Source organism: Pongo abelii, chromosome 17, assembly GCF_028885655.2.
Source record: "Pongo abelii isolate AG06213 chromosome 17, NHGRI_mPonAbe1-v2.0_pri, whole genome shotgun sequence".
Taxonomy (NCBI): Eukaryota; Metazoa; Chordata; class Mammalia; order Primates; family Hominidae; genus Pongo; species Pongo abelii.
In genome coordinates, this window is record NC_072002.2 from 60087890 (window position 1) to 60101034 (window position 13145).

The 13145-nt window shown below is 43.1% G+C and overlaps 1 protein-coding gene across 2 annotated transcripts in view; it reads left to right on the plus strand.

Annotated features, from left to right (window-relative positions):
• SLC14A2 (solute carrier family 14 member 2) overlaps window positions 1-13145 on the plus strand; it is a 472590-nt gene that overhangs the window by 428507 nt on the left and 30938 nt on the right. For both annotated transcript variants that reach the window (XM_024235951.3, XM_024235952.3), the window contains 4 exons: window positions 444-591; window positions 1929-2063; window positions 3843-3892; window positions 4702-4876. In XM_024235951.3, the coding sequence (XP_024091719.3) occupies window positions 444-591; window positions 1929-2063; window positions 3843-3892; window positions 4702-4876 (508 nt within the window). The remainder of the gene's footprint in view (window positions 1-443; window positions 592-1928; window positions 2064-3842; window positions 3893-4701; window positions 4877-13145) is intronic.

Genomic DNA, 13145 nt, shown 5'->3' on the forward strand with positions numbered 1-13145 from the left:
CAATAACAGGCTGGGTGACTTTTAGTCAAATCATACATCAAAATGGCCTAGCATATTTTCAATATTCCTAGAATATTTGTATGGATTTCAGAAGGTCTAGAGGAAATCCCCGAGAGCCCTGAAACTCCCAGCGGCATTCTAGGGAGGAGGTGCATTCTGGTCCCCTCAAAGCAGAAGCCGTATGTTACTCAGAAGCATCTGTGCCCAGCCCATGTTGCGGGCCCTGGCTTTGCATAAGGGATGCTCAGATGCCTGCTGGGTGGTAGAGTGAGGAGCTCTTTGTTCCAGCTCATGCCTCCCATGTTCTCTCACATGCTGGGGGGTGCAGTCATCCTCCCGTTCCACTCCATTACTCCCCAAGGAATGGCTCAAATCTGGCCCTGAGTCTGGTTTTTGCATTATTGTCCCATGCTCCAGTGACCTGTATTCTGTTAACTTTGCAGCTGTTACAAGCCATCCCTGTTGGGGTCGGCCAGGTGTACGGCTGTGACAATCCCTGGACAGGCGGCGTGTTTCTCGTGGCTCTGTTCATCTCCTCGCCACTCATCTGCTTGCATGCAGCCATTGGTTCAATCGTGGGGCTGCTAGCAGGTAGGACAGAGCTCCCTCTCTTCAGGTCCTCAGAATAATTCACTCAAGGTCATTTCTCCCCTACATACAGCAAATCTTCCAGACATTCTCTTCCCTGGAGTTTTAAATACTTTCAGGGAGCCAGGCACGGTGGCTTACGCCTATAATCCCAGCACTTTGGGAGGCTGAGGCAGACAGATGACCTGAGCTCAGGGTGAAAACCCATCTCTACTAAAAAAGAAAAAAAAGTACAAAAATTAGCTGGGCGTGGTGGTGAGCACCCATAATCCCAGCTACTTGGGGAGCTGAGGCAGGAGAATCGCTTGAACCCAGGAGGTGGAGGTTGCAATGAGCCAAGATCGTACCACTTCACTCCAGCCTGGGAGATAGAGTGAGACTCTGTCTTAAAAAAAAAAAAAAAAAAAAGATACATGTGGAGAGATGCAAGGGGATAAGAACCAAGTTGGCCTGCAAACTGAGCCCCTGGAGCTGAGGATGCTGGAAGGACACAGGGGTGGGGGTGGGAGCAGTAACCAAGACCAACTGTGATAAAATAAATGGCCCAGCACTTTCTTTGTGTTGGCCTCACACAAAGAAAATTGTTCTCAAACATTGGATTGCCATTTAACAAATGTGCTTTAATATTGCTACCTGTGTATATGTATGTATACATATTTAGATAGGTATTTGCTCTTTCTGACAACAGAGTCAGAGATTGGGGTAGGAGCATTGGGAGTAGGAACCTGTTTTAGACTTCTTCCAATATTTTTCAAAGATTTTTTGGAAGCAAAACTTCAAAAAGTATTTTTTTATTTGGAAATAGTTTTAAACTCATCAAAAAATGGTAAAAATAAAAATATGAGGCATCTGTAAATTCTTTCCCCAGATGTACCCACTGTTCACATCTTACTCCTTCTGCTGTATCATTCCTCTATCTACATATATCCATAAGTGTATAGGGATATTTTTCCAGAGCACATGAAACAACTTTTTAAAAATATTTGTGTAAATCTTCAAACCTTTTTGGAAACTTTCTTGCTAAGACTGCAGTTGCTGTAGTCCAAGGAGTAAGAAGGGGCCTAGAATCCCACCTCCTTGCCTCTTCTCACCCAGGAGGAAGTAGTCAGACCTCCAAGTGAAGCCTGTGGCTTTGATAACTGGTTTGGAAACCACTGTTCTCTTCTCATTGAAGGTCTCCTAAGACCAGATGCCATTTGTAGAGGCTCTTTTGATGGGCAGGTTTGGAGATGTGGGGTGAACAACAGAATGGAGGCCACCCTGAGACCTGGCACCAGCCCCAGGGTGGTCTTTGTTCTGTGGTCCAGAATCAGACAGAAATACCACAACTTGTCCCATAGCCCTGTCAGTGGCCACGCCCTTCGAGACCATCTACACAGGCCTCTGGAGCTACAACTGTGTCCTCTCCTGCATCGCCATCGGAGGCATGTTCTATGCCCTCACCTGGCAGACTCACCTGCTGGCCCTCATCTGTGGTAGGTGTTCAGAAAAGCTGACAACCAGGTTACTCTGGCTATTCCTTCCCCCCTTGTTTATGTGAAACCCATGGGGACCACTAATCAATACTGTTCAGCAGTGACAGAAAGGCCAATGGCTTGCATCCTAATGCCAGTGCTGCCCTTAACAGCTGGGGATTTCAGGTCCCTTTTCTGTCAAATGGGATCACAACCACCAAATGGTGTTATACTCACACAATGTTGTAAAGTTTACAAGGAAATCACATGCGCATTTCCTTGTGTGCTAATGACAGCATTCCTGCTCTCTATAACTCTTCATTCAACAACGGTTTATACAGCACCATCAAGTGCCAGGACCTAGTCTAGGCATAGAAGATACCATGGTGACTACATCCTCATGAAGCCACAGCCTAGCAGAAGAGAAGTAATTGCACAAATAATTACTAAGGCTGCAGCGTCCACAAAGGTTGTTGGAATGATCCAGTGAGGTGATGTACCAGGAGCACTAAAAATCATAACAACATTATGGAAGCTCGATTTCCATAAACAGAGAATATGCTGCCAGAAGGGAAATCAGCCATAGTCCTTCTCGTACACCTGTATCCCAGCACCATACCCTGTTATATAAATATACAAACTCACTTAATCCCCCCAAGAATACCACCAGGCATAGCCTGCCTGGCCCATTTTACAGATGAGGAAATAAGGCTCAGAGGGGCTAATTAACTTGCCCTAGAAGATAGCTATTAATAGCAAAAGGGAGAGTCAATCCCAGCCCCAGCTTGCCACCAGCTCTCCTCTCCTGGCATTGTTCTCTGGAAGCAGGACAGAACATTAATAAATAAAACTAGAGTCAAGGAAACAGAAGACTAACATCTGGAACAGCTTCTCTTTTATTTTTTCCCACTTATGCATGTAGACTGAGGATGACTTCCATATCCCTTGTATCCCCTCAGCAGCCAACATGAGGCTGGGCATGGAGACAGTGGGCCCAGTTAATATTTGTCAAGTTAAAAATGCCTGTTATTTTGAGTTTCAGACTGTAACTGCCTTTGGCCTTCAGAGAAGTGGCAGATTCCAGTGGCTGGAATCATCTGGGAAGCCTACAGGGGGAGGCCAGGGTTTATCTCAACACTTCTAGTAGGATCTGAGTTGACAAAGAGAGAGGGAAGAGGTGTTCTGGACAGAGAAGGAGAAAGAGCAAAGCTGCAGGGCAGAAGGAGTTTGTCCAGAGGCACCAGCTACATGGACGAGCTTTCCTGACTGTCCTCAGGACCCAGCTCCCATGGCGGAACCCAGCTGCCTGGCTCCTGGGGACTGGTTCAGGGGTCTAGTAAGGTTCAGCCCTGGTGAGACCTGGTGAACATCAAGCAGCATCACAGCTGCTCAGAGTCTTGAAAATAGAAGGGACCTTGACAGGAGCTCGTATAGTCTGACCACTCTTCCCCCACAACAGACAATCATCCAGCCTGTACTAGCTCTTCGCTACCATCAGCGTAGACTAGCATATGATGTTTATTGACCCCTGGCTTCATGCAAGCAAGGGCACAAAAGGAAATATAAGTTTTAATCTCTGCCCGAAGAATGAACAGTCTGGTGGGAGACGGGCCTCACCTATCTACGAAGATAACAAATGCCAGGCAATCATGCCAGATATCAGGGCATGGTGCAGAATCTGAGGCTGCAGGAGAGAGGGTGGGGATCCTGTTCTTGGTCTGGGCTCCCTGGTCTGCAATGGCAGTGGCTTAGGGGGAAGGCCCTGGGAAGCTTACTCTGGTGATCCTTGTTCCTCCACAGCCCTGTTCTGTGCATACGTGGAAGCAGCCATCTCCAACATCATGTCAGTGGTAAGTGTGGATTCTCCTGAACGCTACCCCAAAGTGCTCTTCCCAGAGCTTCTGGACATATGGGGTTGTGGGGTCTGGGAAAGGAACATTGAGGGGGTAATGGTAGCTGGTGCTCACACAACATCTCTGTCAAGGTTTATCTAAAGTTGTCCAGAGGAGGATTGACAATTGCATACATGTACCTCTAGGAGAGGGAGGTGTGTGTGTGTTGAAAGATTGCAATGTAACTAGCAGTGGAAAACACGGACGGACAGATGGAGCTGTGTGACTGGACATGGGGGAACATCCTCAGGCCAATTTTCAGCTCCATCATTGAAAGATTCTGATTGTACCTCACATTATCTGTTTTGTTTTTGTTTTCTTTGCAAGACAGGGTCTCGCACTGTTGCCCAGGCTGGAGTGCAGTAGTGCAATCTTGGCTCACTGCAGCTCCAACCTCCCAGGACTCAAGCCATCCTCCCAGTTCAGCCTCCCAAGTAGCTGGGACTACAGGCATGCACCACCATGCCCAGCTGTCTTTTGTATTTTTTGTAGAGACGGGGTCTCACTTTGTTGCCAAGGCTGGTCTGGGCTCAAGTGATCCTCCCACCTTGGCCTCCCAAAGTATGGGGATTACAAGCATGAGCCACTGCATCCAGCCCCAAATTCTTTGACTAACTACTGTGACATTGCGAATCCAGGAATATCAATGCCTTCACTGGAGGGAGGATCTCCATCCTCAACGCCTGTCACATCCTTCTCTCCCAGGGTCCCCAGCCCAACACGGGAAACTAGGAAACTTCTTCAGTCCCCAATGCTTTTGTTTCCAGGTGGGCGTGCCACCAGGCACCTGGGCCTTCTGCCTTGCCACCATCATCTTCCTGCTCCTGACGACAAACAACCCAGCCATCTTCAGACTCCCACTCAGCAAAGTCACCTACCCCGAGGCCAACCGCATCTACTACCTGACAGTGAAAAGCAGTGAAGAAGAGAAGGCCCCCAGCGGTGACTAGCCATGTTCGGGGAAGAAATGCTCTTTGCCTAATCTGATGTCCTCTCCCTGTGTTCTCCGCTGTGGTTCAATCAGTTGCAGCACTCACCTTCTTTGCCTCTCCTTGCACCTGTGTAGACCCAAGCACACCTGTGACTTTCTTTCCCTAAAGCTGATTTTCATTCTCTGCCAGAATCTCCATAACTATCTATTGTGCGACATTAAGGGATGTTGGTATTACAGTAAAATTTCCGGAGTTAGCAATAAGGTGTGTGTCTTAAATGTTGTTGACTTAAAACAAAAACAGTAGTCTTTTGGAAAGGTAATTAACAGGTGATCTTCTTGGCATGTTAAACTAAATAATAGATGCTATAAAATTAAACTTGTTGAGTGGTTCCTAGGCAGACACAGAGTAGGGGGGTAAGTCAGGGGACACAGGCTAGGAAGGGAAGGCGCTCTAGTGGCTGAGCTAGAGACTAATGACCACAAAGAGAGGAATTTCACACTGATGGAATTTTAAAGTCAAAACAGGGACGACTGGGGCAGGGAATTATCTAAATAAGGAGTCTTAACCATTCAGTGGTCTTTGTAAGGGGCAAGGCGATATTCCATAGCAGGGAGGAATTAATAAATTAGAATTCTATATATGACTTTATTATGGAGGATAAGCATTTCTTAGTTTAGGTCAAACCAGCATCTCTTTAAAATTTAATTTAACTTTAAGTTCTGGGATACATGTGCAGAACATGCAGGTTTGTTATATAGGTATATATGTGCCATGGTGGTTTGCTGCACCTATCAACCTGTCATCTAGGTTTTAAGCCCCACATGCTTTAGGTATTTATCCTAGTGCTCTCCCTCCTCTTGCCTCCCATCCCCCAACAGGGCCCAGTGTGTGATGTTCCCCTCCCTGTGTCCACGTGTTCTCACTGTTCAACTCCCACTTATAAGTGAGAACATGTGGTGTTTGATTTTCTGTTCCTGTGTTAGTTTGCTGAGAATGATGGCTTCCAGCTTCATCCATGTCCCTGCAAAGGATATGAACTCATTCTTTTTTATGGCTGCGTAGTATTCCATGGTGTATATGTGCCACATTTTCTTCATCCAGTCTGTCAAGACTTTGCTATTGTATACGGTGCTGTGATAAACATATGTGGGCTTGTGTCTTTACAATAGAAAGATTTATAATCCTTTCAGTATATACCTAGTAATGGGATTGCTGGGACAAATCAAACCAGCATCTCTAAGCAGAGATTTCAGTTAAGGAAAGTACCTGAGTTCCATGTGTAAAAAGCTTGGGAAATTTATTTCATTCTTCTATTTGCTTGTGAGCATGGGAGGCTTTATGAAGTATATGATATTTAAAACAAATAGGTAGCCCTGACTATAGAAAGACAATTATCTAGGAATTTCATAATTTTGTTTCCCAACTATAGTCAATAGCTTTCATTTGGTCTTTAAATATATATATATATACACACACACACACACACATATATACACACACACACATATATATATATATATATACACACATACATGTACATATATATGTATATAGATCGGGGTCAGCAAACTTTTCCTGTAAAGAGCCAGATAGTAAATATTTTCTGCTGGGAGGCCATATATTCTCTTTGGCAAAGTCTTAACCCTGTCATTATAGCATAAAAGTAGCCATAGACAACATGTAAAAGAATGAGTATGGCTATGTGTCAATAAAACTTTATTAAACAGGCAGTGAGCTACATTTGGTCCACAAACTGTATTTTGCAGATCCCTGATAGAGACAGTATACATACTAATGCTTACAAACTGGTGGGCAGTGCACAGGCCCAAACAGACACCATTAAGTCCATTGCGACATAGCAAAGGGGTTTTACATGCTGGGTGATGGCGTGAAGACCCTCAGGAAATGGAGGACACTCAGAAAAGTGAGAGTAGCATGACTGGAATCAGGAGGACCTGCTCTGGGGCTACTGGAGAACTAGGACACCCAGTGATGTGCACTAACGGGTGCAGTTTTAAACCAAGACCTGCCTTCCACATTGTCTGGGAACTATTTCTAAGGCTCACTCTTCTCCAACCTCTCACTCTGTTGTTCTCTCATCTGCCAGAAAGCACACCACTCTTGGACAAGGAAAAACTGATGACCCTTCAGTGCTGGAGTTTTCCAGGCAGGAAGGACAGGGAGGTTCAGAGAATCCCAAGGTTGGAAGGGAGTGTGAAGATCAGGTGGTCCCATCCCATGATGCATGAAAACCTCTATAATATTAGGATAAGGGCTTCAGTTCTCTGCCGGGTTTCCAGAACGGATTCAACTACCCAAAATGGATGCAAGACTCCCAAAGTATTTTAACAACAGATAACCAGAACCAGAGACCCTATTCATTGCCCTAGAAAATCCCCTCCTGTCTTCATTAAGCCCTTTGAGGCTGTCCACCCAAAGCATTGGGTCTGATTGGGACCTGACTTTTAGCCATGCTTACTGGATCCCCAGGAGAGGAAAACTATTTGGATATAAAAAATTATTTCAGCTGATTTGGACAAGATTATCGCTTTCTTTTCCCACCAACTCCCCCCATCTCCCCCACCCCTGCCAACTCTTCGCCTCATCTCATGAGACTGGAGAGCTCCTGGAGTGATCTTGTCCCACCTTCCCCAGGGCTTCCCCACCTCATCCACCTGCTGAATGAGTAGGTAAAAGATCTCTAAACTTACAGATTCACAGCACCAACATGAGGTTGCATGGGGGCAGGCCATGATGAGAGAATAAGAAGGGTTTGGGGACCCATATTCTGGCAGTTTTTCTACCATCACCCCAAACTACCAGCAACAGCTCTTGGCTGTACAGATGAGAGTGTCTATGTTGAACATAAATATGCAATCATTAAAGATGTGTCAGTTTGGAGAGAAACGGACTTTAAAGGAGGCTATGTCTCAAACCCTTTCCCTATCTCACCCACCTTCCACTCTCCCTCTCCCAGTCTCTGCCCTCCCTAACACTTTATCCCATCTTTATCTCCTCTCATGCAACAGTGATGAATTCTATCAGCCACAACAGTCTTGTCCTGCTGCACTTTAAAATGGCAGATCTTAAATCATTTTTCCAATTTCTTCCATAATTGACATAGTCAAGTTTTCTGCTTCATCTTGAGCCAAGCTTGAGCATTTGCTAAGATATAATCAATTTTCTTCAGCTTTAAATGTTTGTTGCCATAGAGTTACTTATAATGTTCTCATAGAATAATTTCAGTCTCTCCTGTATGCATGGTTTTATCCCCTTCTCATTTCTACTCTTACATAATTTTGTTATCTCTTTTCTTTAATCAGGTTTGCAAGGGGTTCATTAATTTTATTGACTTTTTCAAAGAAGTGATTTTGGATTTACTTGTCCTTTCTACTTGTTTTGGTATGTTTTCTATTGATTTATTTTTCCTGTTTTCTTAAGGTTTAAATGTTATTTTCTAATGTTTTAAAATTGATGTAGAATTCCTTCATTTCAGGTCTTTCTAACAACAAAGCCATTTACAGCTATTAATTTTCTCCTGAGTACAGCTTTAGCTGGGTACTATAGGTTTTAGAATAAAGGAGTCTACATTTATCATTTTTTAAAAAGTTTGTAATTTTAATTTTTATTTCTCTTTGGTTGTTTGAGGATTATTTAATAATGGGTTTCTTAATTTCTAGCATTTAGGAATCTTTTGATATTTTTTAACTTTGTATATCTAGTTTTATTGGATTATGAGAAGAAAACATGGCCTGTACAAATCTTTATTTTAAAATTGTGTGAATTTTTCTTCGTTGCCAAGTACCTGATTGATTTTGGACATATAAAATTAAATTTTACTTTGAAAGAAATACATATTAAATTGATTTGTTAATTGTATTATTCAATTTCTCTATGTTCTTATTTTTTTTGTATATGGGGTCTTAATTCTGAAAAGGGTTTGTTAAAAATCAACTATAATTGTACAGTTTCATTAGTTTAACTTTGCATTTCTAAAACATTTACCTCATATAATTAGTTACCACATTGTTTGATGCCTATTAATTTATGACAATCTTTTTCTTCAAAAATTTTGCCTATTTTATAAGTTACCCTCTTTATTCTAGTTGATGCTTTTTTTTTTTTTTTTTTTTTTGAGACGGAGTCTTGCTCTGTCGCCCAGGCTGGAGTGCAGTGGCGTGATCTCGGCTCACTGCAAGCTCTGCCTCCCAGGTTCACGCCATTCTCCTGCCTCAGCCTCCAGATTAGCTGGGACTACAGGCACCCGCCACCATGCCCGGCTAATTTTTTGTATTTTCAGTAGAGACGGGGTTTCACCATGTTAGCCAGGATGGTCTCGATCTCCTGACCTCGTGATTCGCCCACCTCGGCCTCCCAAAGTGCTGGGATTACAGGCATGAGCCACCGCGCCCGGCCTAGTTAATGCTTTTAACAATCACTCCAACTTAACCAATATTAATGTTGTTGTACCTTCTTTCTTTCTGATATTTTCTTATGCCTTTGTTTTAACCTTTATCATTTCTTTTAATTTTTAACTTTATTACTTTTAACTATATTTTTTAAAAATAACATATAGCAATGTTTCATATTTTTACCTACTCTCAGTGTTTCTATAATTTAATAAGTTAACTTCTTCACATCTTATGTAATAACTAATATACTAGTTTTTTTCTTTCACTTTTTTACTATTCATTTTTCTTTGCTTTTTTGTTTTTTCATTTTTCTCATTTTACAAGTTTGATCATGATACTACCTCTTTCTTTCTTCCGTTTGTTAATTTGGAAGGTCCACTGTTGTTTTACATTCTGCTAGCAGTTACTGCTCCTTTCCCAACACTCGTAATCAAAAGCATATTTGTCTCTCATGAGGTCAGGAGATCAAGACCATCCTGGCTAACATGGTGAAACCCCGTCTCTACTAAAAACACAAAAAATTTGCTGGGCATGGTGGCAGGTGCCTGTAGTCCCAGCTACTCGGGAGGCTAAGGCAGGAGAATGGTGTGAACCTGGGAGGTGGAGCTTGCAGTGAGTGAGCCGAGATCGCGCCACTGCACTCCAGCCTATCAGAGCGAGCGAGACTCTGTCTCAAAAAAAAAAAAAAAAAAAAAAAAAAAAAAGGCATATTTGTCTCTTATTATATAAAAACAAGATGAAGAATACTTTTCCCTGACAAGATACCCCATTTCTCCAATGATCTTTCCCTACCCTGAGGAACTAAGGCCTTTGAAATAATTTCACTATTCCCCTCCCCAGCACCCTAGTACCTAAAATGCGTTTACTTCTCCAACTATCTCCCACTCCTAAATTGTGCTAAGACCATTTATCATTTTTAATTCTTTACCCTTGCAATATGCCTCTTCTTTTCACAAGAATTCTTACTGAGCGCCTACATCATACATTCCCAGCCATTCTATCATCCATTTGGAGTTTATCATTTGTATTGAACATGTTACATTTTATTACTCTTTCCTCTGTTCTTCTTCCCCTGTCTTGCTATCTCTGTTCCAATTCATTTATTATTTGTTTACAACTCTTTGTATTTTCTTCAAGTAATATATGAGAGAATATGGTGACATATTCTTTGACCCTTTGCATGTCCACAGAGTTTCTTACCCTGGCAGACGGCGACATTTTGGAGGCAAGGGGCTCCTGCCCTGCAGTCTCTCCCCTCAGTGGTCTCCAGACGTTGTTCCTTCATTTTCTGGCTTTTGAGTGTTACACATGAGAAATGTGGTGCCAATCTCATTCTTTTTCCTTTGTGAATAACCTGTTCTTTCTTTCTAGATGACTGTTAGTTGTCCTTTTTGTCTTCGGAGTTCGGGAATTTTATGAAGCTAAGCCCAGGGGTGTGTCTTTTCTCATCAATCCTGCCTCTTAATCTGCAAACTCAAGTCTTTCTTCAGCTTAGCAACTTTTCTTCTAAGATTTGATTATCGGTTTCCCTCCATCTCTTCCTTTTTCTGTTTCTGGAACTCCTATATTCATGTGATGGACCTCTTTGATCTCTATTTTGAGTTGCTTATGTTCTTCTTCACAGTTTTTATCATTTGTATTTTGGCTCTGCTTTGAGATATTCCTTCCATTTGACCTTCCAGGCCTCTGATTTAGGTCCCAACAATAACCTTTCTTTTCTTCAATTCAATGGATAAGTTGAATTTTTTTAGTTTAAAAATCATGTTTTTAGTTTCAGAAAATCTTTGAGGGCTAAAATAGAAGTTCCATGTATGTTTATGATTTTTTTTTTTAATTTTCTATCTCTTCTTGCTCCAGAAATCAGACGCAGCTTCTCACAACTCCTGGCCCCAAGCTTCTGCACATTCCCCTTAATCCATCACAGGTGGACCCCTGTGTAGCCTGCCCAGGGCCATTTGCCAACTTTCATGAGCTGAGAAACTCTGTCTGCCTCATGGCCTAACCTCATTCACTCATTCATCCAGAAGACATTGCATGAGGAACTATTAATGTGTTACTCAGGCCCCAGGATTGACAACAAACCAGGAAAGAATCAGACCAGCTCCTGCCTTCAAGGAATTCATTTTATGGGAATTTACCTAGCCAGGTGAATAGTCTCACCTGAGGTGAAGATGAGGCTGTGGACTGCCTGAGCCCACTGAAGGTCACAGCACCACAGGTTTGTTTTGTTTTGTTTTTTGAGACGGAGTTTTGTTCTTGTTGCCCAGACTGGAGTGCAATGGCACGATCTCAGCTCACTGCAACCTCCACCTCCCAGGTTCAAGCGATTCTCCTGCCTCAGCCTCTCGAGTAGCTAGCATTACAGGCACCTACCACCATGCCCAGCTTTTTTCTTATTTTTTTTACTTTTTAGTAAAGACAGGGTTTCAGCATGTTGGCCGGGCTGGTCTTGAGCTCCTGACCTTGTCAGGCTGATCTTCTATTTAAAAAGTGTTTTAGGCATGATTTTAAGGGTTCCAGGAAGATTTCAGTGCCTTGTCCCCTTGTATCCCCTATCTTTCCATTACCTGCAGCCCAAGCATTCCCAGCCATTCCTTCAACTTAAGGCTTTGAATCTGTTCAATTGTAAACAGTCCTGAGAAGGTACCACAGTAAACATGATCAATCATTTGTATCTTAGGCCAAAGGAGCCATTTCTGAGAACAGTTCTGATGAAAAGGGAAGAAAGAGTACAAAGAAAAATGGGTGGCACATTTCAAGGGGTCTTTGGCAAAGGAGGGCATGCCAAGATGAGGCCAAGCTGGATGGATGAGGGTCTGGAGCACCCTCATCTCACAGGGGATGATGAAGCTGGTTGTGTTTGGCTTGGAGAAGAGATGAAAGAGCTGGATCCGTGTGTGTCTGCAGTATTAGGTAATGCATGTGGGAGAAGTCAACTTGTTCAGTGTTTCTCCAGAGCACAGAGGGAGTGCACTAGGTGGAAGTGATAAGCAAATGGACTTTGAATCAGTGGAGAAGGGCACTTTTTAACAATGGAAGTTGCTTGAGAGATAATGTCCTATGAGGTCCTAAGATTTCTGCCCTGATAGTACAGGAGCAGGGTGTGGAGGCCGGTTGGAGATGCTTATTTTGGGTGGGTGACCAGACCAGATTACCACTACAGCCTCTCTTTTCCAATTCCCAACTTTCTGTGATTCTATGGCCCTGAGTTCCCATGGAGGAATAAAGAGGAGTTATCACCGAGGTGGTAAAAAGGTAAGAACATGAAGACCATGTGTACCAAAAATATACAACAAGTGCCTTTACTACTTTTCTAGAGCTTGACCAGTTAGCCATTTGGCCACTTTACCAAAATGTTCAACATGGTTGCTTACATAGACAAAAGCTGGAGACCAACATTATTCAACTCTCCTTGGCGTTGACTTTCTCCTTCCCATCAACTCTCCCCTCTGAAGGGACTCTCTTTCTGGTCAACCCTCTAAGATCTGCCTGTCAGGAAACTGTCTTCGCAGCCTGAGTTTATGGTTATATTAGACCAGTGTGCAAACATCGTGGAACATTTGTTTATGCTTTCCTGTATGAGCCTAAGCTTTGTTTTCTTGGGTCATAAAGGTTGTGATGGCCTGAGGACAGCTCTAATCTAAAACCAGGTGGGGGCTGGCAGTTTCAGTATGGGCATGATTTCTACTCAATAAACCATGAACTCATCTGGTAACTTTAAAGGCATTCACATTTTATGTGAGACTTTTTTTACTTGCCTGGTTTTTCCTGTCTCTAGCCATTCAGAGAAGACGAAAGAATCCACAGGGAGCCCTTCTACCCCAAGTGGAACTAGAAATTCCAAGACCCCAAGAAGGGGGCAAG